Raw genomic sequence first — 26,020 nt, forward strand, 5'->3', positions numbered from 1 at the left:
TGCAAGCAACAGAAAACAAAGAATAAACCCAAAAGTCTTGAGCTAGCAATAGAACAGGATTAACAGGGATTTGGGTGATACAAGTTTATTTCTGTTAAACAGATGACCCCATTTGATAGTTATTGTTCTAATTTCAAAAATTTAAGTTGTTTTCTCCTCTGTCTTTCTAGAGAATTGTGAGTTTTACCAAAAGCAAGAGAGAAAGCACATTTTTGGTGGAGCTGGAAACTGGAAAATTTGACATAACTTGGAGAAAAAAAAGTAGTATTTTCTTGCACATGAGGCAAATGAAGGAAGAAGAGAAGGGCTTTGGATGCAAAACCAAGAAAAGGAAAAGCAGCATTTCAGTCTGGTAGCAGCCTCACCTGCCTTTATTTTCTCTGTTGTTCTGAAGTAGTTGGGTAGTTCGAGAAGTAACACTGTGATGAGCCAAATGATTTAGAAGATTAGCTGCTGCTGTTCCTTTGGCTTGCCAAAGAGCTCTTTCTGCATGAATGCTTCGAGGATTATTTATTATAATTCCTGGGTTCTTAGACTTATCTGCAACACAAAATGCACATAGATATTCTCCCTACACAGTCTTACCCAGCTACCAGTCATCAAGAATTCCACTCGTTCCCCTTTTCTTCCTCCTAATTTTCCTAGACAATGATTTTTATATCATTTCCTTTGAGTTTTCAGCACAGTTAAAATTTTAATTTACAGACTGAAATTTGTGCTTATTGTTTAATAAACAAATAAATCATTTTAACTGTGCAGCTTTTGAAAACTGTGAAAAGCTAATTCTTCAATCAACAATTCAGACTGAATCTGAAGATCCAAAACTAAGGTGAAGAACACGTGGGAAAGACATACATTCCCCCTGAAAATGCATGTATTTCCCAGCTGTAGGAAGGTTGTTAGAAACTTACAGAGATGTAAATCTATTGCAAAACAAAAAATAATTATACTTGCTGCGAAATTCACTGCTTTACATGTACACAAAATTTGTTAATTACAGATTTGTTTGCAAGATACCCTGGGAAGATCAAAATGCCCTTGTTAAAACTGTTTTATATGGACTATGTAATATCTAGCATGAGGGAGTATAACTACGTGAAGTGTTCAGGAAAGGAATACTTTGCTTATGCTTACTTTTTATGTTTGTTTATGCTTACTTTTATTTGTTACAGTCAACACAGGTTTTTCAAGTTTGTGATGAAATGTAAAATCAGAGCCAAAGAAATGGTTTAAGTTTTCATTCAGATTCACATTTGTTATTCTGAGAGGAGAATATCTTGGAAAGTTTGCTGGCAATGCAGGAAGTCCACAGCCTTTTGGAGAGTTTGCCACTTGGGAACCCTTGATAAGACAAGGAAAGACAAAATAAAGATTCAGTATCTCAGCCTGTATGATAGAAATGTCTTTTTTTGGTTTGTAGTAGTTACACAGTAATGATCCACTTTTTGTCAGTAAAGGATGAGTTGTTCAAAATACCGTTATCAGCTTAAGATTTTACTATTGAACTTTCTAGACAAGTTGTTGGACAAAAACAGAAGCTAGTCAAACTGTATATATTAAAAAGCATCAGTAGCCATAAAACTCCAACCAAATTGTGAATACTTCCAAGTACAAATCTACTGTAAAACGCTGGAGCCGATTTTACTGAAGAAGATGGAAAGCAATACATTTTCATATGTAAACCAATTACAGAGGATGATTGGCAAAGAGTTGATAATAATTCAGCTTTGGGAAGATCTTTATAATATTTAGAAATACTTAGTAGTTCATAAATCTCACTATGTGAACACAACTTCCTGCAGCAATTGATTTAAAGCTGCGTGTCAGTCTGCTGATTTGCTAATTTTGTTAAAACTGTGTACAGTACAGTGCCAATGGTAACTGATTGCCTCCTGTAAATCAGCTTTAATTCAGCTGTGAAAACCTTAAAGAGATTTAATCAATAGAATGAAAAAAGAAAATAATATTATTTACAGAGTACTCTGGTGTCAACCTAAAGTAGTACTAAATAAAGTGCTAACCTACTTTCTGTTGGGAAAATCTCTTTGAAGCTTAACATCAAAAGCACTTTTTAAGCTTAAACAATACCATACGGTTTCAATTCTTGCTTTCTAACAAGCACTTTAAAAAGCACAACTAAAATGCAACTGACAAACTTGAAAAATCTTTTGTGTTGTTCCACTTGAATGATCTAATGAGAAAATGGCTCAGTTCTGTTGTAGCTAATGAGGTATAACATCTTCACTGAACCTGAATATAAAACAGAGGTTTCGCTAAAGATATAGTCTTAACATGCTTCTATTGCTTTACTCATTCTGCCATGTTTTTATTTAAGTGATGTCCAATGAATAAAAGTACAGGTCAGTTTTGAAATAAAACATTTACACAAGGAATTACTCAATCCACAAGTGCTTTGAACTCTTGTATACAAATGTTGTGGCCTCAAGTAGCAAAATGTGTTTCAGTAGGACACTAGCTTATTAAGATCCTGAATCTGCAAAGAGAGAGATTGCTGTAATCACACAGAGATTTGTGATAGCATTTTTTTGAGGGATGATGTTCCCAGACAGAGCCCAAGTGCACATGGATTTTAACCTATCTGGTTTTGGCAGTGTCCTGCTGTCAATGTTAAGACTGAGATCTGACAAACCAGTGAAGATACCACTAATACTAGAATCAAATAATGATATTTATTACCATACTACATAGAAGCTAGTATCACACTAAAGGGTGTACAATGACATGCTCATGCCACAACAACTTACAGTCTACTGGCAGTGCTTCTCATCTGCAAAGCACAGTGCAAAGAGGTTTGAGGAAAAATTAGACATGGTGATGAGGAAAGGAGAATAAAGCTGATCTTACTGATGCTTCCAATCATACTTAGATTTCAAATGTGTAAAAGAATGGTTACTGTGTTCCACAAATATAAAACTGAGACTTGAAGAGAGGAATGGCTTGCAAAGCACAGAATGAGAACAGAGTCTGATCACTCATTACTCTCCATTAAACCTTCTGGGGAAATGAATAGTCAAAATGAATACTACAGTTTTTTGAGCTGCAAGGGAAGAATTCTGTTCATCAAATAAAACTCTGGAGAAGCTTCACACAGTGATAGGAAAAACACAGGTCTGCTGTGGTGACAACAAGGTCTTTCAGTGGGTGGGATCTTAAACAGAATCATAGAGACAATGAACCTTCTGTCTGTAAGAAGCACGTGCTGGCACAGCCTCCTCTCTGGCTCCTTGCTGTTATTATTGTTACTATTGTATTTAGAAAACCTAATAGTGAACCCTTGTCTCTGTTCCAGTGAGTTTATACTCTAAAATGAGATGAAACACACCCAATGAATGCAGACAGACTGACAGATGGGTGAGTACAAGAAAATAATGAGAAATAAAACTGGTCAGTGTGACAGAATGGTCTCAGCAGATGCCCAACTGCTGTCGAGTTTTCTTTTGGTTTCATAGTCAGGAAGAATTTCAGAGCAAGGTCTGAAGGAAAGTAACAGTGTAGTTTATCCATGGAGGCCCATCTCAACAAAAGGAGTTGCAGTGGTAGAAATATGGCAGTGAACAAGTGGGTGTTGATGACTGGTCAGCTCAGGGTATGCAATTGCAATCTCCAGGAGTTAGGAGATGACTCCACTCTCAATAGGAAGCATAGCGATAGACCAAACAACCACAGAAAGGGAGACAAGTACTTTTATGAGGAAGGACGGTGAGAGCTAAGATGAAACTACAAGCTTATGGGCAAAGCAATAAATGAGGAATACTATTTTTGCAGCATTATTTTAAACGGATGCAGATGTGGCAAGACAGAATCTTTCAAGATCAAATAAGATGATACTGCATTATCAAAATATGGTTGAGAAAAATTATGAAGTAACTATTAGCATGAAGAGAATCTGGAATAAGTCAGGCAACAACCCCATTTACCAAGAAAAAATGGGCAGATAAGGTATAATGGTGAATACTGCATCTTGAAATTATAGCTTAGAACCTTTGTGCAGTATTGCTGTTATACTGCATTACATAATAACATTATGAGGTAAGAGAATTAGGTTCCCAGAAGCTTTTATAAAAATAAAAAAAAAAAATCCGTATTTTATACCCTGCAAAAACATGGGTATTCTGAATATGTATATTTGTGTTCAGCATTGACACATCTGCAGGACACTGGTATGCATTTGCTATGCCTGGAGGTTTGGCTCATCAGAACTGTACCTGCCAATGGAATTTCTTCCCATGACTTCATTTTATCCATGGTCAAGCCCATCCAAAAGCTGTATAACTTCATAAGCATACAGATTGAGGGTGAACCCTGCTGCGAAAATGAGTGGACGTGCATGGAACCTCAGGGTAAATGTAAGTTACTACTGGGGGTAAGTTTCACATTTCCAGACAGTAAGATCTCTGGTGTCATCTGTACTTACAGACAGATAAGTCTGAGAATCTAGTGGGACTTTTGTGTTCTGAATATTTGGTCTGTATTGCAATGCCTATTATAGGTAATTCAGTGAAGGTAATACAACAGCCAAATAGCACGCATCTGCTTGACAGAATGATAGAGACAATCTATCATATGTTCTTACACTCACTAAGTTCTGAGAGGAAGAGATGGAGCATGTAGTATGTTATTCTCCTGACTAGAAAACCTGATATAGACTCTCTGAAGCAATATAGAAGGAAAAAAAATCTCTTTTAATGCTGTGATAACTACATTAGACATCCATCACAGGTGACCTGAATACTGTTCTTGGAGTTTGATTATAACATTTGCTTTACTTGTTCTGGTGGCTGGTGGTCAGCTCTCATCCTCTCTTCTGCATTTATTGCAGTTCCATCTAACACTTGCAGGGTTGGCAGTCGAAGCAAAAGCAAAGGACGGTAGTTCTTCTTGAAAGAAATCTGTATAAAGATATAAATTAACTTAAAAATGGGATCCCTGTCCAAGAAGACAATCTGTTAGTATCCTGACCACCTGAGCAAAACCTTACATCAATGCTATTCTCCTAGAAACAGAATCAAACTGGGCATAAGTTACTATATACCTTTGAGCAATGCTTTCAACTTTAAACAGCCATGAATAACTGCATGGACAAACAGATGTTGTGGGCAAATTTGCACCTTCTTAACAGCAGATACTTAAACCCCACTGATGGATACTAATTGATGCTTACTAATACTCTCTAAGATGCACTTCTCCTTAATGCTACTTTGTATAGAAGACAGCTAAGACCACCCCCTCGATCCCTTTCAGAAGTCTAGGCCTGCAGCTCTAAAGAAGGAAATCCCAGAAGAGTTTCCCAAGAGGAGTCTGTTTCGCTTTTTTCATTGGAAACAGAAATGCTGCCATGACTGTTCTTGCCATTACTGGGTGATGTTCATAGTTTGCTGGAGATGCTCCTATCATTTTATCATTCATTTCGGAAGACAGTTCATTTTCGTTTCTCTATAACCCTTTGAAAGCCGGCTTGAAAAATGTCACAAGTCCAAAAACAATTATTTTTAGTCAGCTATCAAAAACAGAGTACATGACTACATCATATGTATCATTCCAACCTGCCCATACCTTCTCTCTTCCTTGTGTTCCTAGCTTTAGTTCAGAACCTGCAGGTTTATAGTCAAAGAATTAAGGGACATTTAGAAATCAGCCTTTCAGCCTGACCTTCAAGGGTCTGCTTATGAAAACAAGCACATCAACTAGATTTTCAGCTCTGATTTAGAAAGCCATATTTATTTTCAAGCCAGCAATGAAAAAAAATGTATTTTTGATTTCCACTTATGTTTAATGTTACTTTAAAGCTCAGTAGTGCCAAAATACTTCAAGACATAAAGCTAAGCTTCCACAAACTTTATTCATACATTTGGCTTCACTGAGTTCCACTTGCCCCTTTATGGTTACCAGGAATGTCTTTTCTGCCCTTGTGGAAGGGTTAGCCATCCTCTGTCTCATAGCTATACATCTATAAAAACAGAAAAGGCTAGACTCTCCGTAATAGTGTTCCAATGGTTTGTTTGCAGGGAGAGAAAAGGCAAACCCATAATACTACACTGAAAAATAGCAGCATGATTGGAAAAAAGAAAACTAAAATTCCCCTTTGAGATATTTTTGAGAGTGCTGTACAAAACAACAAAAAAGATTACTATTGAACAATTTTTTTTAAAAAAACAAATATTTCAGAAATACTTTAACATTCTTTGTCCTGTTTTCACATATCTGACCTGTTTTGGAATATTGAAAGGACAGCCCATCACTGCAACATACTCATACAAACACATACATTTTAAATTTATCTTGCAGCACTATGAAGAACAGCGTGCTAAGAATGCACGCATTCTGATCACAGTGTGACACTGAGACAGGCACAGTGAGGCAATGTGATCATCATGCATGCTATGAAGCTTTCAATCTTTAAAAAGCATAATAAGAGCAGATACTTCTTCATTACTTATGGAGAAATTCTTAATAGTTTTAATAATTTAGAAAGGGTAAATAAGTGTATAAACTGGAATATAGATCTGATTTAGATAAGAGTGCAAACTAACATACTCACTGGATTTCCATGTACTGAGAGCACTTTAAGACTGGGAATAACTTCAAGTTTTTCTAGTTCAGATAATTCCTGTCCAAAAGTTAAAAAATAAATCATATATCAAGAGTTCTGTGAAATCTTGCAGCCATTATATATATTTTGGGAAAAAATACTGGTAATTTTATTCAGGCAGGACATAGAAGAGAATGAGAATTTTGTCTGAACACAGTCCACAACATTTCACCCATTGAACCTATATGATTTACAAAAATACACTGTACCTGAATTCTATTGAAGTCCAGAAAAAGTTTCTGTAATTTTACCAAAGGCTGCAAATTGTTTAATTCCCGTATTTGGTTTTCCTCCAGATGAAGAGCCAAAAGAGCATTCTGTTTAGCAAGGGAGCCTTCTGAAATCATTTTAATGCGGTTATGATCCAATACCAACTCCTGCAAAAGCTGAAGGCCTTCGAGTCCTTCAATGTGACTGATAAAATTTCCTAGTATACCAAGAGTAAAAGCATGAAATCATCTCTAATGCAGTTGATATTCCTTTTTAACAAAACATTACCTTGACTAAAAGCAGCTTGTGAACTTCCTTAATTACTTATATGTTGTTTTGGACTACTTCAAACACACTGTCTTCCAGTGTCACTGGTTTTCTCTATCTGTGGGCAATTCCTATTTAATTCAAAATACCTTCCTAATTAAAATCTGGGCACCTGAGGAACAAGACCTAGGTCAATCATTATCATCAGTATTGCTTATAGCAAACATAAAATTTCCTTGGTATGGATCAACTTGCTGGCTATAAGCTGACAAACACTTCTCTCCCATGCTGTTTGCCCTGCTCTGCCCTTGTAAAAGACAAGTGAGGCACAGTGTTTCAGTATGGAAGAATTTTACTTTTCTATCTGTAGAATATCTTGGAACTAAGACCAGAACTAAAGTAAGGGCATAATTCTTAAAGGGGTCAAGACCAGAAAAGACTCTCCCCTATGAATCCAAGACACTGACTGAAGACTGGACATAAGGGATACACTGTAAAAATGCTTGGATGAATTTACAGAAGAGATGTTATTACCTACCCTGCAAAAACAGAAGTTTCAAGTTTTTCAGCCTGCTAAGTTGCAGCTGGGCCATGTTAGTAATTCCATTGTAGCCTAGATGAAGAACTTCCAGACTCTGCATTACTGGGGGCAGGTTTCCACCAAATGCTGCATCCCTAAAACAATAAAGTAAACTGGAGTATTATAAGGCCACAATTTGCCTTGGACAGAAGAACTTCAGCATTTCCCAGCCCAAAAAACAATTACAAAGAGTATATATGAATGATTAGAATTTCACTAATCATCGGATCAGTGAAGAGTATACCCATATCCTGCCAAAAATCTGATGAAAATTGAAAGAAACCTACTACTTGGAGCTAGAAATATTCCATATATTAACTTGCGGAGGTTTCTGGGTCCAGACCACAAAAATGAAACAAACACAGAAAACCATTCTTCTGCTTGCAGAAATCTGAGGACATGAAAAGAAAATAGCTGGAAACTGCTGTTTAATTTAGTAAAATACTTATTGGCAACCTTTGGTGTTTTCTCACAACAGCTGGATCGTGGCAGAGCAAAATAAAAAAACATGCAGTGTTTCACTAGTTTGCTTGTAAAAGCTTAATTTCTGCTGCATGTGACAAGCAACTAGGTAGCATGATGTAATAGATAAAGAAAGACAAAGGCAAAAAGGGTTCTTATTTTAGCTTTGTTACTTCCTTATGACCCAGCTAATGACACAATGTGCTGAGCAACCTCTATTTCCATGATGCTTGGTGCTAGAGGTCATGACGTGAATACAATCATACAGCACAGACAAAACAATATCCAAACTGGATGTTAATATGTAATATTAGTTTGTGTTAATATTTGTAAATATGTAATATGTATTTTCTGTACATATATATTCTGATTCACGCTAACCAGAATTCTACTTCTGGAGAAAGTGTCAACAGGAACTGCAGAAGGTTTAAGAACATTTTCATTTCCAGAATGACTCACAATTAAGAAAGAACGCAGCAGTCATTAAAAAGCCAGTACCCACTTAGTAAAAAATTAAAAACAGCTGCAGAAATGCAAAATAAATTGACAGAAGGAAATAAAAATTTGTAAAAAATTACGGGAGCAAGCACACATAAGGAGTCATCAGTGGCCTGTAGCATTAAGGACAATAAGAAAGAGTCAAAGTATAGCAATAACAAAAATTACCCTGACAATGATGTCAGACCCACTGCTAGCTGAAGATGATAGAACTATCAATATATCTGCAAAGAAGCACAAGTGTTCACTAAATACTTTTGCTTTGCATTTGTGGAAAAAAGCCCCAGACAATACTATTCATATCACACAGTGACAATGGAATAATTTCCATTCCAGTATTGACTTAAAGGTTAAGTAGCAGCTATGAAGCGAGACTCTGACATGTTTAAATAAGAGACTTTGAATAAGCTACATTTGAGAAAGCTGGCTGAGAAACATTATGGATTATTTATGTTGACTTTCACTAAGTTTGCGAACATCAGCCAAGTTTCAATAGCCTGCAAGAAAGCTCATATTTTGTCAATATTTAAAAAGAGAAAGGAGACGAAGCAGAAAGGCATTAATGTAAAAAGATCCCACCAACAAAAGAGGCATTTTTGTAGTAAATAAATAATTATTTCAAACCTTTTTTTGAGTTAACAATTTGTGTAAAGAACATTCATCTCTCATGAAGGAGCAGATGTTTAACATAAGCAAAATGGGCACAGAATTTTTTCACACTATTATGGAGGAAATCCAAAAAGCCCATAACCATGTGTGCTTCTGTTCCTGTCATTTTTCTCCAAAGAATCTGAAACAAAGTCATGTTATTTCCTCACCCCAGAGAAAAAATAAAATAACGTCAATGCTGTATATATGCAAAGAATGTAGACAAGAAAAGCTGGGTAAGCTCTTGAAAAATATGAAAACAAATAACAAGGTTTTGCAGGATTCTCTGATGCTCTGTCACTATCACTTTATAAAACTTGTCCAATGTATAGAGGGAACTCTGCAGAGTGATTTCACAAGCCCTGTCTGACAGGATAAAACCAAATTTGGCTAAGGTTGTTGTCTTATCTCTGAAAAACTAAGTAAATGAATCTTGACAGCTCCCAGAAGTTTCTGTCCTAACAGAGTGCACAGATGAGAAATGCAGACTGAAAGGTAATTTGAAAATGCTCTTTAGGACACAGGCTGACCTCCTGTGGATGGCAAAAGGAAGAAAAAAAGTATGAATGCCTCTTTAAGAGGACAAGAAAAAGAATACCACTTATAAAATGAGCGAAGGAAAGCAGGTTTATTGGCAGGATAAATGACTGCTTAGCCTAGATGCAACATTGTAGAGGAAATTTGGATGAATATGCAAAAAAGTGCTTATAAAAGCTAGTATAGTGTGAATCAGCTGAGATCACTGATTCTAGTAAGTGGCTATGACTGCCATCAGAATACTATACAGTGCAAGGCTGTTCAGTTTTCACAGAGCATACTTAGAAGAGTGCAATACTACCTCAGTATAATGCTCATACTGACAAAATTCTGTAGTGTAATGATATGCAAATCTAAGTAAAGACTGCAAACATAGGAGATCAATGATCAATCTGATCAGAGATACCTGCCCATGCTCTCCCAGATCAAACTAGTGGCTAGAGACAGGTAGATTGTGCCCCTATTTGAAATGGATTCCTTCATAGGAAGGTGAAAAAAACTTCAAGATATGTCTACCCACCTATGCAGTAGGATCCAAAGAACAGATGGCAGAATACTGGGATAGTTAATTTGATGAAGAAGTGACCTAACCAGCTGTCCACAAAGAACCTAGGAAAGAAAGCCAACCAGATTATATCAAACAGTCCATCAGTGTGCAAAATGAGTACAAGAAGCTACTGGGCTTCTTCAAGGGAAAAAGGAAAAAGAGGAAGATCCTACGGTATTGACATGGAAGATACCTCCTTCCTCCCCAGTAAAGAAGAGAGAAAAGCATATTTTAAAAGCTGCTGGTACCTCCTTCCTTTGGAAAGTCCTTGCCGTCCATAGCCACTAGAGGTCACTTTTTGGTATAGCTGCTGCTTATTTGTTGCCTGATCTGGGGGCTTTTCTCTAGGCAGTATCGATTCAACGTGATTGTAGTTCAGACACAATACCTGCACAAAACAAACATAATTAATGAAACAGAATGCTGCTCTGCTAATAAATTAGCAAAATTGACAATTACAACATTTTTGTGATTCAGAAATTTGATTTTTAGGAAGATGATTGCTCAATCTAAAGTGCAAAGGGCTTAGAAAGTCTGGTGCAATTCATTGATTTTGAATCAGCTGACTGCAACAATATTGTAAAATTGCAGCAACAGTTGCAATTCACACTGTACATTTTCCTGTTCACCAGCTTTGCGTTGACTGATTACTGATGTTACAAAACCCACAAACAACAGCGGGATAAAGGAGATTAACTTTTTTTCAATCCAAAGAAATCAGTTTAGCATTAGTACTATTCATATAGAAAAGACCATCACAAACCCACCTTGACATTAGGCAGGAAGATTAAACCACTGAAAGATGTGAGATTATTGTTCTGTAAATTCACACTGCAGACATTTCTAAACTGGTCTGCTGGCACCAGCTCTACAGTTCTGAATTAAGTAAAGAACATAATTATGCATTTAGAATACAGATAATACAGTTAAATAAGATATAAGGAAACATATAGCCTAAGCAGAACTCTAACATGGTGGCTTTGGAGTAAGAAATGCAAAATACCCATATGAAAGAAACACCCTAATGAAACCCTCACAACAAATACATGTGTTTTTCCAGTATTAAACACGTGACTTAATTCTGGCACTGAAGGCAAGAGTCTATAAGAGTCTGCTCTGTTTGCTTCTACAGGATGTCACTGGAATACTAGCTCTGTCCGTCTTGGGCTGTTTTCATTGATTTCCAGTTTGGAGCGGCCAATCACTCAAATGAAGCATTCTCTCCTCCACTTCCCCCAGGACCTGCCAAAACATCCCACAGATAGTAACTGCATATTGCAGCTGCATCAGAGCCTGCTTTCAGGGTGCCTGTTGCAACGTAATGGTAGAAGCAAGATTCTCTAATAGTCAGAGAGACATCCCCCAAGTAACTTTAAGAATTCACAACTATACTGTTGACATATCTCTTCAAGAAATTCAGGACTTGCAATTGTAATACTTTAAAAGGCATAAAGCCAATGTTACAACATTTTGCTACATTCCTTTATAGCAAAGCCTTGAGGAAATGAATATCCTTGGGGAAAAGAAAGAAACTTGATATGAGCATTTTAATACTTATATCTCTCTTCCATAGTCTTCTGAAGCCAAGAGTTGAACTAAAAGAAGTTAAAATTTCTTTATGAACAAGAGTTGTAGTCAAGATCCTACCTATCTCAATCAGACCACAGGCACTGATATTCCTGGTATGGTGATACCACTGTTGCTGAAAGCCTTCTAGGCTATTTAAGATCAAAGGATTAAGGCTGTGCCATGATAACTGTCTTCATGTGTTATAAAGTGAGGGACTTGTACTGACAGATGCAGGATACTGGGAAAGAATAAAATCCAAATATGTCTCCAAGAAGACAGATATATACTTACAACACACAGAAATACTTTCCTAAAGATTTTTATTATCAGGGATGATGGCTTGTAAACAAATGTGACTACTGCTGTGCAAAATCCTCTGTTGCAGAACAATGACTGTCACACTATAAGCAAATACTACTGTTCATTTAAGGATGCTTTTAATGCAACCATTTACAGGTCGTTCTTGCTCTATGTTCCTGTAGATGTATGATGGACAAGAAGGGTCTTTAAGAAATCAGAAGATGGGAGAAGTAGTACTGCACATAAATACGACATGTCTGTTCTCACTTTGAACAAACTTAGGTTGAAAAGAATCAGATCAAATGTTTTTTGATAAAACAGAATCTCTCTTCTAGATTCTGTCCTAGAGTAGCTACCATCTCTCCCCCCAAAATTTTATGTCAAACTGCACAGGCAGCACCACTCACTGAATGGAAAATGGAAGCATCTACAGAAAGAACATGTATTCAGTGAAACTGTGGAAAATAACCCTTTGTGAGGTAAGATTACTCTCATATTATGGATCAGTCAAGAGAACTCTGCCTACAAACAATAGGGGATATCAGCCACATCTGCTAAACACAAGTTCTAGCTTTGGATTTTCACATTCTAACCATGATAACAGCTGCTACTTTTAACAGATAATGCACTTCTGAAAACTACTGCACCTGATATTAGAGGTTGTCCAATTTAACTCTTGCATTTCTGTGAAGTTTGAATGTCCCAGTCTATCTGCAATCACATCAGAGGTGAGTTTGCCTCCAAACAAATCTTTTGCACTTTCTCCTTCTGTTGGATCCTGTGAAATGAATTTGAAATAGCCTGTTACATTAACGCAGATCTAGAACTATTATAGCAGTATAGGCAAGAAACATTTTAGCCCAGAGGGTAAAACAAAGAATTAAAAATGTTCAGAATCAAAGTAACTTAATAAAAGTTATTTTGCCTTTTTATCAGCAGACCTAGCTGACTGTTTTCTTATGGAACAAATTCATGGGGACAATCTGTGTTCTCTCAGTTTGCTGGAAATACAGACTTGTAAGTAATGTACACTGATTTCATTAGTGTTAGAATTGTTGATGCTCCATAATTACAATTAAAATTCTAGAAAGAACTTCATTGTGCTAGCTGCTATTGCAAAAGAGACAATTTCTACCCCAAGAAGACTAAGGAGAGACAGGAACAGACAATGGGGTATTGTGGAGTATATGATGAGATTCCACAAATGATATTGGCCAGTCTGATCTGCAAGGTCTTGATTTATAAAAGAGTGATTTTAACAAAAGTTACAGCAATAATTTGCATACGGAATAACTTACTACTGCAATGCCATCTAGGGCTTTGAGAGAGGGAAGATGGAATAATACAAATAATCGGTAGTTATCTTGTTTCCAGACTATCAGATTTCCATTCATGTCCAGAATTATAAGATTAGTTAAACCCTGAGGAAAAAAAAGCATTGGTTTTAATATCACTTTAAAATATCCATATACAGGGGCATTCAGGCTACTTTGTTTTCAGCTTTTTCTTCAGCTGTCATCTGCATGAGTCAAAAATGAGATATCACTTAACAAAATGCAAACTTTTACATTTAGATTAAAACCTCTTTGTGTTGCTCAGGCCACAAAGAAAGCCCTCAGTGATTGTAAACTATACTGACATTCCCTTAAATGCCTTTGTGCTCTCTCACAGTTTTGTAGTCCGAATATAAATACAACTTAGCATCTCAGTCTCCAATGTGTGTCTGAATCCAGCCAACAAAGTCTGCAATACATATATTAGCATTCCAGGCAAGCTAAAAAGAACTAAAATTGCTGCAGGTGTGGCTGTTTCTTATTTGACATGACTCGCAGAATTATTCCATGGATTGTAAGGTTTGATTTAGCCTATCAGGTATGCATGATATTTAACTCTGTGCAGAAAATTTTGGACACAACCCGGGTAAAGGTTGAGTACTTATTTCTCAGGAATGAGCATACTCAATCAAAAACAGTTTGACTGAGGTTCTAATTACTTTGGTTTCAACTGTAAATGTGGATGAATGCAGCACCCATGGGCAGAACCTCCAATTATGTTTTCAAGTATAATTTCTTCAGTTCCAAGTGCAGAAAAATCATACTTCTAATACAATAAAATCAAATTAATTTTTGAAACAGTATATCCTTACTTACCTTTAAATGGTGTATCTCTTGGTTGGTAGAAATAAAGTTATTACTTATGTATAGCTCTATCAGGGAATAAGTTTTCTTTAAACCGATTAAAGAAGTGATTTTGTTGTTCTCAACAGAGATGTAATGAAGATGAGACAGATTTTGAAACACATGTCTTTCCAGGCTGGTGAGATGATTGTTATTTACACTAAGTCTTGTAAGTTTGGTAAGCTTTGAAATTCCTTGAAAAATAAACAAGATGTACTTAGTGTAAAGTAAGTTGTACAAAAAGGTGATTGACACAGATCGTAAAACAAGATACAAGCGACACAGCTTATGTTACTAGGTTCTTACACAAACAGAATTAAGAGAGATTACTGATAGCCACTTTTCTTCAGAAAGCTCAAGATCTCTGCAGAGAAGCTACACTTGCTACCACCACTCAATATCCAGGAAATATTTCAGAGAAGCCTGCCTATTCATAGTCATCTTCACCCATCTGCAAGTGGCACAGATTCTCGGGGTGATAGCTGGTCAACTGGTTCTTTTCCTAACAGTGGTAAAGATGTACGTATGTGGCAGCAGCCAACTTCTCTCTCAAACTAGTTTCTCAGTAGACTCTCTGACTTCTCTTTCACGTGTCAGGGATGATCTTTCTACCCTCTGATATCAGGGCAGATGCAACTCTCCCCTCCTGAGGAATGTGAGTTATCTCCAAGTCACGCCATACGTCATGCAACTATCCCAAGGCATGTGATGGAGCAGGAGGATGGCTGTGGGGGCACTGAGTCCAGCTCCCAATCAAAGTCCAGAAGTAAGTAGAATCTGTGGCACTGGAATGGAAATGTAGGAGTTACCAGCATCACATCTGGAAGTACAGATTGGGAGTTAGAAGGGGGACTGAAGTTAATTAGCACCTTTGCACTGAATTCACAGCTTACAGTAGACTTGAGATCTGATTTTCAAATTAGTAATAATAACAATGTCTGTCATGATACATGTGGAGAATATATAACATTTATCCAATAGTAATTAGATCAGCCATGGAGTAAACACATATAAATACACAGATTTAAAAAATACTTATTTTACTGCAAGAAAACTGTTTTGCCTTACTCCCTTTCTTCTGTTCTGCTAAAGATGCACTGAGAAGCTAAAGATCAGATTTTTCAATATTTGAAAAACTCACATCATTGGCAGCAAATAAGAAATCATGCTCTATAACATTTCACTATAAAAATATATTTCTATTATGTCCCAGCTTAACAGCCTAAATCATCACTACTGTGATAAATATAGTACCATCTAGTGTTGAAATGCAGTTTCCATCCAAAGTGAGTTCTTCAAGATTAAGACAAGACTCTAGACCTTCTATTTGAGTGAGATTATTGTTGCTAAATGATGCCCATCTTAAATGCTTCAATTTTTCCAAGTTGGAAATTTTGAAGAGATGTTGATCATCCAGATCTAAGACAGTGATCTGTAACAAAACTCAGTGTTAGAATTGAAAGAAAACTGCCGGTCAATCAATCCATAATTTAATTCCACCTATCCTGTGCTCAGTTTTTTCATGTACCTTTCATATTGATACTAATGGAAATTTCTTGGGTTCAAAGTGTGATGTTTCCCTATTACATAATGGAGCTATTCATCTTTAATACATTTCAAAAAAGCTCAACTTATTCACCAAAAACAAGGACTCTGCAACATAAGTATACTAGTTCCCAAATGCACCTCTGCGGTTTTAATTGCTATCTAAACATAGTCAAATTTTCTTGTCTGCATTAGATCTTGGATAGTTTTAGTCAATTTAAATTCTTTTATCAATGTAATGTCATTAATTTACTGGCTAGTCTGCTTTACAAATCCTCATTTACAACTGTATTTCAGTGGAAACAAGATTGCAGCCTAAAACCTAAGGATTATTATTTAGTCTAGTAGAGGCTGAATGCAGAGCCGGAACAAAATTTATCCTAACTTTATAATTCTTCATACTTTTGATGAACAGATTAAGTACTCTTTTCTCTTTATCACTGGCTAACAACTTCACTGATTTTTTTTATTTGAAATATCCTAAACAAACAAGTAAATATAGATACCAAAAACATATTTTTGAGTCAAAGGACTTTCTTACAGAGGATCTACCTTGCAGTAAAGACAGGGCTGCCAATGATCTTAACGATAATCTTTTTCTGAGGAGACAACTGACGATACTGCAGTAGGCTAGCCAATCATGGCATGATGGGGAGAAAAAAAAGATTGCAGAGTCTCACTCAAAAAATTCTAGTTGTATTGTAGGGGCCCCGGATATCCAGTATCATATGTAGCCTAAGACAAATATTCACTGTTTCATTCTGTGCCATGAAACTGGCTTTGCTGATGATTAAAGAACATTTTTAGCTATATTATTCTATTTTCAAAAATTTTTATCTTACACTTTATGAATTCATTTTCTGATGTCACAAGAGCATAATGCTGATATATGCTAAAACGTTAATTTGTCTGGCAATTTCTATAAATGTGAATTCCCTATTGCATACTGAATAGAATGCTAGGCTCATCAACAGAAATGTATTTTCCTCTAGCTATTCTAGAGTTTACACAACAAATTGAACTGACAGAGGAGATTCTAAGCTTTTATTCTTTGTAGTTTAACATGATTTCAGACGATGGGTCAGAACAGATTAGGATGACCTTGGATCTTCCTTCATTGACTCTTACAGCTTTTTGTTAGCCTAGTTTCCTAAGGAAACAAGGCTAATGTGATCGAGTTCTCTATCAGTCCACTGATCTTACCATAACTTTTAAACCTATTGGTGGGTTTCAACCCAATCTGTCAGATGACTACAGCTCTGAAAGATACTGACTTCCTATAAATTCTATGAAAATGTGCAGCTAGATAGGAGAGACCTGAAGTGATGTTCCCAAGGAAGGAAAGGCTACAGTCTGGCTCAGCTAAAATGCTGGGCACTAGAGAATCCAGGAGAGCTCAGTTCTGAATACTCTGAGAAACTGTGTTGAGAGGTCAGACCTCACTAAGCACTGGATAACTGAATAAACAAGGTACAGTGCCAAACCAAACCAAGTCCTGCTGCTCATCAAATAACTGCCTAATTAGTTTATAACTTTAGGTGGTCTTTCAAGATGAGCGATAATGTTCAAAGGGTTATGGTATGTGGGTTAATATTTGTTGGTTTGAAATTAGACCTACTATCTCTCTTCTTGCAATCTGGATTTCACACTGATATTTATTATAATTTTGTGAAAGTTTTAATCCTGCCAATTTGCAAGAAATGGATTGGTATAGAGAAAGTTCAATAGGCATGTGATAAAGCTTATTTTGTTTTAGCACTGAAATATGCTTAATCTCCAAATTTTCGGGTAGGATATATTTGCAGGCTCAGTATTAGAAAATTGTGTGGTAGAGAACTGTGTGGCTATATGCATTATGGAATTCATGTTTATAGAATTCACCAGGAAAAATAATGTTTCAACATGTGTCAACATTATACTTTTGTGACATCAGAAAAAAAAAGGTTCAAAATTGGCAGAATAAATAAGTTGAGCATAGCTACTAAATTTTCTAATGAAGAATTCTCAGGACCAATCTCTGTTGATCAGAGAGACAGAATGCAATGAGCTGGCTGCAGTTTCATGAGTCTCTCTGGTTCTTTTGGCCCAGCTGAAATTGAGTCTTGCAAGGGATGTCAAGGACAACAGGAAGGGCTTCTTCAAATACATCAGCAGCAAGAGGAGGACTAGGGAGAATGTGGGCCTGCTACTGAGTGGGGTGGGGGCCCTGGTGACAAGGGATACAGAGAAGGCAGAATTACTGAATGCCTTCTTTGCTTCAGTCTTCACTGCTAAGGGCAGCCCCCACGAATCCCAGAGCCTGGACGTGAGGGAGAAAGTCTGGAGAAGGGAAGACTTTCCTTTGGTTGAGGAGGAAAGGATTAGAACATTCTGGGCAGTCTAGACATCCACAAATCCATGGGCCCAGATGGGAAGCACCCACGGGTACTGAGAGAGCTGGCAGATGTTGTTGCCAGGCCGCTCTCCATCATCGTTGAAAAGTCATAGAGAACTGGAGAGGTGCCTGAGGACTGGAAGAAAGCCAGTGTCACTCCAGTCTTCAAAAAGGGCAAGAGGGAGGACCCAGGCAACTATAGGCTGTTCAGCCTCACCTCCATCCCTGGAAAGGTGATGGAACAGCTCATTCTGGATGTCATCTCCAGACATATGGAGGAGAAGTTGATCAGGAGTAGCCAGCATGGATTCACCGTGGGGAAATCCTGCTTAACCAATCTGATAGTCTCCTCTGATGGAGTGACTGGCTGGGTAGATGAGGGGAGAGCAGTGGACATTGTGTACCTTGACTTCAGCAAGGCTTTTGACACTGTCTGCCATAACCTCCTCCTAGATAAGCTCAGGAAGTGTGGGTTAGACGAGTGGACAGAGAGCTGGATTGAGAACTGGCTGAAAGGCCAAGCTCAGACGGTCGTCATCAGTGGCGCGGAGTCTAGTTGGAGGCCTGTGGCTAGTGGCATCCCCCAGGGCTCAGCATTGGGTCCCCTCCTGTTCAACTTTTTCATCAATGACCTAGATGAGGGGGCAGAGTGCCTCCTCAGCAAGTTTGCTGATGATACCAAGCTGGGAGGAGTGGCTGACACACCAAAGGGCTGTGCTGCCATACAGAGAGACCTGGACAGGCTAGAGAGCTGAGCGGAGAGGAACCTCATGAGGTTAAACAAGGGCAAGTGCAGAGTCCTGCACCTAGGGAGAAATAACCCTAGGCACCAGTACAAGCTGGGGGCTGACCTTCTGGAGAACAGCTCTGCAGAGAAGGACCTGGGAGTGCTGGTGGATGACAAATTGACCATGAGCCAGCAATGTGCCCTTGTGGCCAGAAAGGCCAATAGTATCCTGGGGTGCATTAGGAAGAGTGTTGCCAGCAGGTCGAGGGAGGTGATCCTGCCCCTCTACTCAGCCCTGGTGAGGCTTTATCTCAAGTACTGTGTCCAGTTCTGGGCTCCCCAATACAAGAGAGACATGGAGCTACTGGAGAGAGTCCAGTGAAGGGCTACGAGGATGATCAGAGGGCTGGAGCACCTGCCCTATGAGGAATGGTTGTGAGAGCTGGGCCTCTTCAGCCTGGGGAAGAGAAGATTGAGGGGGGATCTGATCAATGTGTATAAGCACCTGAAGGGAGAGTGTCAAGAGGACACGCTTTCAGTTGTCCCATGTGACAAGACAAGAAGCAATGGGCAGAAATTGAAGCACAGAAAGTTCCGCCTGAATGCAAGGGGGAATTTCCTTACTGTGGGAGTGACGGAGCATGGGAACAGGTTGCCCAGGGAGGTTGTGGAGTCTCCTTCTCTGCAGATCTTCAAGGCCTACCTGGATGTAACCCTGTCTAACATGCTCTAGGTGACCCTGCTGAGCAGGGAGGTTGGACTAGATGATCTCCAGAGGTCCCTTCCAACCTTACTGATTCTACGATTCTTTTCTTATCCTTGCCACCAAAGTCCTTACTATCTAAAAAACTGCTTAATATTCTTGAAGCTTCCTTTAAAATACTTCCAGAGCATTTAAGAATCCCTGGATCCTCAAATAAAGCAAATAGATTAAGGACTTGATCTTGCTTCAGAGGAAAATTCTCTAAAAGACCCACATAAGTGCATCTTATATTAAGCACATTTTTTATACCTTAGAGTTTTAAAAAAATTCAAATTTTCAATGGCAGAAACACTCAAGAGCAAAATGAGTGAGCCAAAAAATTAAATTAAAAAATATGAAGGCAAGCTGGAAAGGTTTTATAGTGTTTAAAATACTTCAAGTTTATACACTTTCTCATTTACAGTTAAAAAAAAATCTTCTCCATTAAAGCTAAAAGACTAAAGCAAATACTCACGAGTCCTACTGGTTCAGACTATGGCCCATTTATTCTAGTAAAAAAGCAAACAAAAAATAGGAAAAATGGCAGCAATGAGAATAAAGTAGTTATTAAAAATGCAGATAGCTGAAAAGGAAAGCTAAGAATATCACTGACAAATTGATGACAACACAATCAGAGATAACAAGAAAGGACTGCATAAATACATCAAGGCATAATGAAATTCAAGCAAGGATATAAGCTTGATATCACCTCAAATTGTAAAAAAAATAAAAATAAAGAAGAGATGGATAATCTCAACACACATTTTCTTCCGTCTCTGGGAAGACTCAAGGTGAGATGCTCATAATTTACCTGGATAAAAAAATGCTTTGTATTTCATCAGTAACTAAAAAGTATCTAGAACTGCAACTACTGATGCTGACATTTTGAAAGCAGACAATTTTCAATTAAGCATATTAATGAACCAGTTGAAGAACACTCTGAGTCAGTCAAATTCATCTTACAAAAACCTTACTGTACCTGGGAAGTTCTGGAAGATTACAAACAGACTGAAATATAGACTAAAGCTATAACAGTATTAAGGATATCATAGGACGACCTGAATAGGCCATCGGTTAGCTCGATATCATCCTTAGGTATCCTGGAAAGGCTGATATGCAACACTGTAAATAAATAAAAGTTAGTGGCTTTATTAATGGGTGCATAGTGCATAGGAAACAAGGAAAATTAATATAAAATTGTTTCTGATAAAATTATAAGTGTATTGATAAAACTAGTATCTTTTTCCTGAGACTATGATAAATAATGATATCCAAAATGAATGCAACTTTTGTTAAATAGATAAAATCTGGTTAAATGGTTGATCTCAAAAAGTAAGTCTAGAAAGAAAATCATGATTTTATGGAATATGTTTACTGGCATTCTGTTGGAAATTCTTTTTGTCAGTCACTTAATAAAAAACTCCTCAGAAGTCCTTCCTAGTAAATTAGAAGATGACACAAAGATGTTGACAGCGTCAGGGCAGCCATAAACAACAATTTTAGAATGGCCAACATGGTGGCCTACACAGCATATATCTGCATAGAAGATATTGTAAATCATGTTGCCAGGAACAAAGAAAGTCACACTCACAACATGAAAGACAGCATCTCAGAAACACTGAAAAGGACTTAGAACTAATGACAGAAAAACAGATGGATATAAGTTTGCTCTGTTGCTAAAAGGGCATCTATGTCAGTTAATATTTAATCTTTGGACTATTTAGTAGGAGTAAAAAAGAATTATTATTTCTAGGTATGTCATTGTAAGTCCAGTGCTGGAAGATTATGTCTAATTTTGCAGGAGGCCATATATTAAAATGATGAGGAGATACTGGAACATGTTCAGAAAGAAGCTAGAAGAGTTTCATGCAAATCAAAAAAGCACTTTATGAGATTTTTAAGAAGCAAGCTAAGTTAGTTTCTTTAAGATTAAGACAGAGTGGCATAATCTGACTAAATAAGGAACAGACTTCTGGTAATACTCTTTAAAACATCAGAAAGAGACAAAATGAGACCTAATGGATGGAATTTGATGGGAATCAAATTCATATTAGAAATAAGGAGAGTTTCGTAAACATGGTAGAGAGACGGAAGAAACATGGTAGATTCACTGTTACTTAAAATCTTTAAATCAATACTAAGAGGGAGTTTCGTACCGGCAAACATCGCTGCCAACAACAGAGGTATTAGCATCTGTGGTGGCTGGCTAGGCTCTCTGTTAGCACACAATTCACTTCAACCTGAAGTACCCCTCTAAACTGTCAGGAGACGCATGTCCCGAAGTATTTTGTTTCTGCACTGACTAGGAAAAGCCTAGGGTGGCTAGCTCAAGGGTGGCTATTTACACTGTAGATGACCGAAGTTAGGTGAATTTAACCTCAAACCAAATGCCTTTCCATAAGATCTGATAAAGCTCAAACAGACAGTATGAATTTGATGTAGAAATTACCATACAAAGCTCACTTGCCTGCCTTATGCATATATTATATCTAAAGGATCCTAATAGTATCCTCTAGTCTTAAAATGTATTAATGCTAAAAAGGCAGTTGAATTGCAAAAATGTTATTTAATAAATGACCTTTACAGAGTCTCCTTGACCTCCTATGAGGTATCTGGAAATGACCATCCCCAGAAACAATGTAACTATTGGTTAGACTTGAAAATGTTTAAGAATATATTTTAATTCAAAAGCATCAATCCATAAAACTAAGTCTACAAAAGAAAACTTTAACAGAAATGAATCTAAATGCTAGTCTCAGTACGTTAAATAGCATCAGCCCTACCATTGAATACCAGTTATTAAGATGTGTCTTTGAATCCACCTTGTTCTTGCTAATTTGAGACAGAATTTTAGCGCATGGAAACAGACTAAGAATGGGAGGGCTTTCTTCATCAGTCCTAGAATATTCTAACAGAGATACCTGAAGAAAAAGAAAAAGAAGAAAATACTTACAGCAAGTAGATAACATAGACATACTGTGCAGTCCACAGCTTAACATATAAGAAAGGGCTTAATGATCTTGTTATTCTTTGAGGGGAAAGGGCACATATTAGTAGACATAATAAATCACAGATCTAGTATGTTTATTAGATTTGCTCCTCTAGGTTTTTACATATATAACATTTTTAGAACTTGAAACACAAAACAGAAAAGGCAGACCACACTAAAACATGCTGTAGTAACTAGAGTCTGTTTTCTTTTGATTAGCTGTGAAGATACTTATCCAGCCCTTCACAGAAAGACATGAACTTACTCAGCATTTACTGAGAGTAGACATAGCCTCACTGGGACTGTGTTTTGACTGTACAAAAGGTGCATTGCTATGATGATGCTCAGTTCAAGCTGACATGTCCCACTGAGAGCATTAACTTAGGCTTAGCCTAGGCTTCAGGCACGCTTTGGGATATAGTCCACAGTTTAATTAGAGTATGTTTGTGCTCAGAGGTTAGGAAGAATCATTTCATTTCTTCTCATAAAATACTCTGCAAATTTACCCTATAAAGGGACCTTAAAACAAATGTCCAGGATTTGGGTCTATATGTTTAAAAAAAACATTAGGTTTAGGCTGTTATTTTTCTCTTCATTGTTTCTGTTTGGCAAATACAATTACTTTCTTGTACTTTAAATTCAGCAGAACCTGAAACATGATTTTTTCCAGTATCATGCCAGGACATAATTTTTGAGTACTAGCAAAGCAGTTTAGAAGGCAAGTGTTTAGTAAATAATTTCTGACCTACTGCCAGGAGCAAAAACAAAACACAGCACTTGTAAGTAACAGCAAAATGGAAAACCAAACCTGGGTTATATTTGATCTTGCAATATAGTGTAATGCTTCTGCAGCTTCTTCTTCAGTAACCGGGACTCCATCTAGGACAGTGAGAGCCTTTAATCGCCCAATGACACTCAAACGCAATGAGGCTGGCTTGAAGAAAGAAAGTGTTACGACTTTTTAAAATTGCCAATATAGTTTACATACCAGAATAAGACTTGCATTTCCTTTCCATTTAGCCTACTGTCAGTTCACGGAGCTTTGACATAATCCTTAGCAGAGTCACTGTGTCATCCTTGCTTATGTAGCATGCCAAAAACACAAGAGATACAGTACCTTCAGGCTAGTTTTGATTATTCTGATTTTATGTGACATTGACAGGAATAAAATGCTCTGGAGTCACATGGGCTAACTAGAAGGTTTTTACCCTACAAAGCTAACTGATATATGAGATGTTTTAGTATTTGTTTTATGATCCAGGAGTTTCATTTATGAGCCAGAAGCACTACACAAGAGAAATAAAGCTTCACTGGACATGTAGAGAGATGTTTAAGGGATTTAGAGGTGTCACCAAAACCTAAAGATATCACCACAGGTCTATCCTGTACATACAGGATATGCTGAACTGCCCACTAGTTTAAATATAATATATGAAATACACACTCCTCATGTAAAGAATAATAATCTCTCTGCTTGTGGATGGAATATAGATATATTTTGACAATCAAATAAGCCAAATATAATCTTCTATCAGCAAGATCAGCAAATACATCCTCTGAGAGGGAAGAAGGATTTTCTACAGGAACTGAACCACCTAGACATTGTGAGATGGTGAAGGCCATGTGAGAAAAAAAAGAAGCCATAACACAGTCCAAAGGCTTCTTACATTGCAAGGAGCTTAGAATAAAAAAGGAACAAGACCAGTTTTGATGCTATATCTGTGTTTATGTATAACTGGTTAGAATGCTTTCCCAGGAATTCCAAGTACTGATACGTACCTTATGCCATGGGTTGTGTGTGATGTCAAGACTGAGCAAGCTGGGAGTGTGTTCACGTAAGACGTTAATTTCTTCCCTAGCCTTTTTCAGCTGATTCCAGCTCAGGTCAAAGAACTGCAGTTTTCTTAAGTGTCTAAGGCCCTCAAGAGTGATCACGTGGTTATGGCTTGCATCAAAATACTCCAGGTTGGGCTGCAAGACAACAGATTTGAGGATACTTGCAGGGCCAAAACTGTAGCAAAAGAAACTTTGGTTAGAGTAACCGGACACATTTAATATTTAAACAGATTTAATTAGATCTAATGCCTGGGATTCTCCTTGCTCAGTGCCAGGTCTGCAGAGGGAGGTCTAGAATGCTCCATTCATTCCCCCTAAGGACAACAGAGGAGCCATTATCTCAGGGAACACCTTGGCATACCATGTCTGCTTGACCGGCTGTCAGAAGGTTTTCAAAAAAGGAAAGACTACACCTAGCATTCACGTCAGAAGCCTCCTAACCAGCACTAAATAACCTCAGAAAACAGAGCAATCTGGGAATTGGGTCCCTGAATTTGCAGGGATCTATATGGGCAAGCCCAGAAGCCCTGCCTAAGACTTAACAGAAGTTACAGTTATTCTGTACTAATATACAGTTATATTTTGTAGTCTGTAGACTACAAAAGTAGCTACAAAGAAAAAAAAATGCTGCGTGGCATTCCCAAGCTGAAGGTGAATACCTCCCTTCCCACCCTGCTTCAAGCCTAAATAGTTCACCTTATTACTATTATTCATCTGTATTTTGATACCTCTTACAATTATTTCACTCTGTATATTAGAGGGCAAGAGGGCAAAAGCAACATCACCAAGACCACTGAGTAGGCCAGTGGCAAAGCCAGAAACAGAATTCAGGTGTCCCATTCTGTGCTGATCTATTTGTTGAAATGGCCATTACAAAAAACTGATGAGTGATAAAGCGATACCATTGTAATATCATGATTCTAATTGGAGACAATACCAACAGACATGGGAACTGCTGGCTGCTAATACTGTCTCAGTATTTGCGATCCTAGTTTAGTACCTTATTCTGTTCCATTCTGTTTCTTGGCTCACTTCTGTTCCTGTAATCCCAGCCACAAGGCTCCCAACTCTGCTCCCCACATCTTCCGTGTGAGGCCCTGCATGGCCTCTCTACTTGAGCCCTGAGGCAGTCAAGGGCCTGGAGGGAATTGCAATGACATCCTTTACCCAGGCAATAACATCCTACTTCTGCGCCTGCAGAGCAGTGTAGAACAGAGCTGTTATTTTGAAGAGTGGAGTCACCTTCCAGTTGAGGAAAAAGGTTGTGCTCAGGTAAATCTACTATCACAGATCACAGAAGAGCAAGATGTCCTACAGTGCCACTATGCATTCCAGCCTCTATACAGAACGAAATCTCCAAGGACAGATTTCAGACCTCAAAGAGAGGATGAGTTCAACGAAG

The 26,020-nt window shown here is 37.6% G+C and overlaps 1 protein-coding gene across 1 annotated transcript in view; it reads right to left on the minus strand.

The window, feature by feature from the left end:
- Nucleotides 1–361: 361 nt before the first annotated feature.
- LRRC9 (leucine rich repeat containing 9) overlaps nt 362–26,020 on the minus strand; it is a 47,514-nt gene continuing 21,855 nt past the window's right edge. The window contains exons 18-32 of the mRNA XM_062577304.1: nt 24,562–24,753; nt 23,591–23,716; nt 22,577–22,714; nt 15,660–15,837; nt 14,379–14,599; nt 13,527–13,649; nt 12,876–13,006; nt 11,127–11,235; nt 10,608–10,747; nt 7,626–7,762; nt 6,820–7,037; nt 6,560–6,628; nt 4,812–4,910; nt 1,158–1,341; nt 362–540 (exon numbers count right to left, since the gene is read on the minus strand). Coding sequence (XP_062433288.1) covers nt 362–540; nt 1,158–1,341; nt 4,812–4,910; nt 6,560–6,628; nt 6,820–7,037; nt 7,626–7,762; nt 10,608–10,747; nt 11,127–11,235; nt 12,876–13,006; nt 13,527–13,649; nt 14,379–14,599; nt 15,660–15,837; nt 22,577–22,714; nt 23,591–23,716; nt 24,562–24,753 — 2,244 coding nt within the window. The remainder of the gene's footprint in view (nt 541–1,157; nt 1,342–4,811; nt 4,911–6,559; nt 6,629–6,819; nt 7,038–7,625; nt 7,763–10,607; nt 10,748–11,126; nt 11,236–12,875; nt 13,007–13,526; nt 13,650–14,378; nt 14,600–15,659; nt 15,838–22,576; nt 22,715–23,590; nt 23,717–24,561; nt 24,754–26,020) is intronic.

This window comes from Rhea pennata, chromosome 5 (assembly GCF_028389875.1).
Source record: "Rhea pennata isolate bPtePen1 chromosome 5, bPtePen1.pri, whole genome shotgun sequence".
NCBI classification, from domain to species: domain Eukaryota; kingdom Metazoa; phylum Chordata; class Aves; order Rheiformes; family Rheidae; genus Rhea; species Rhea pennata.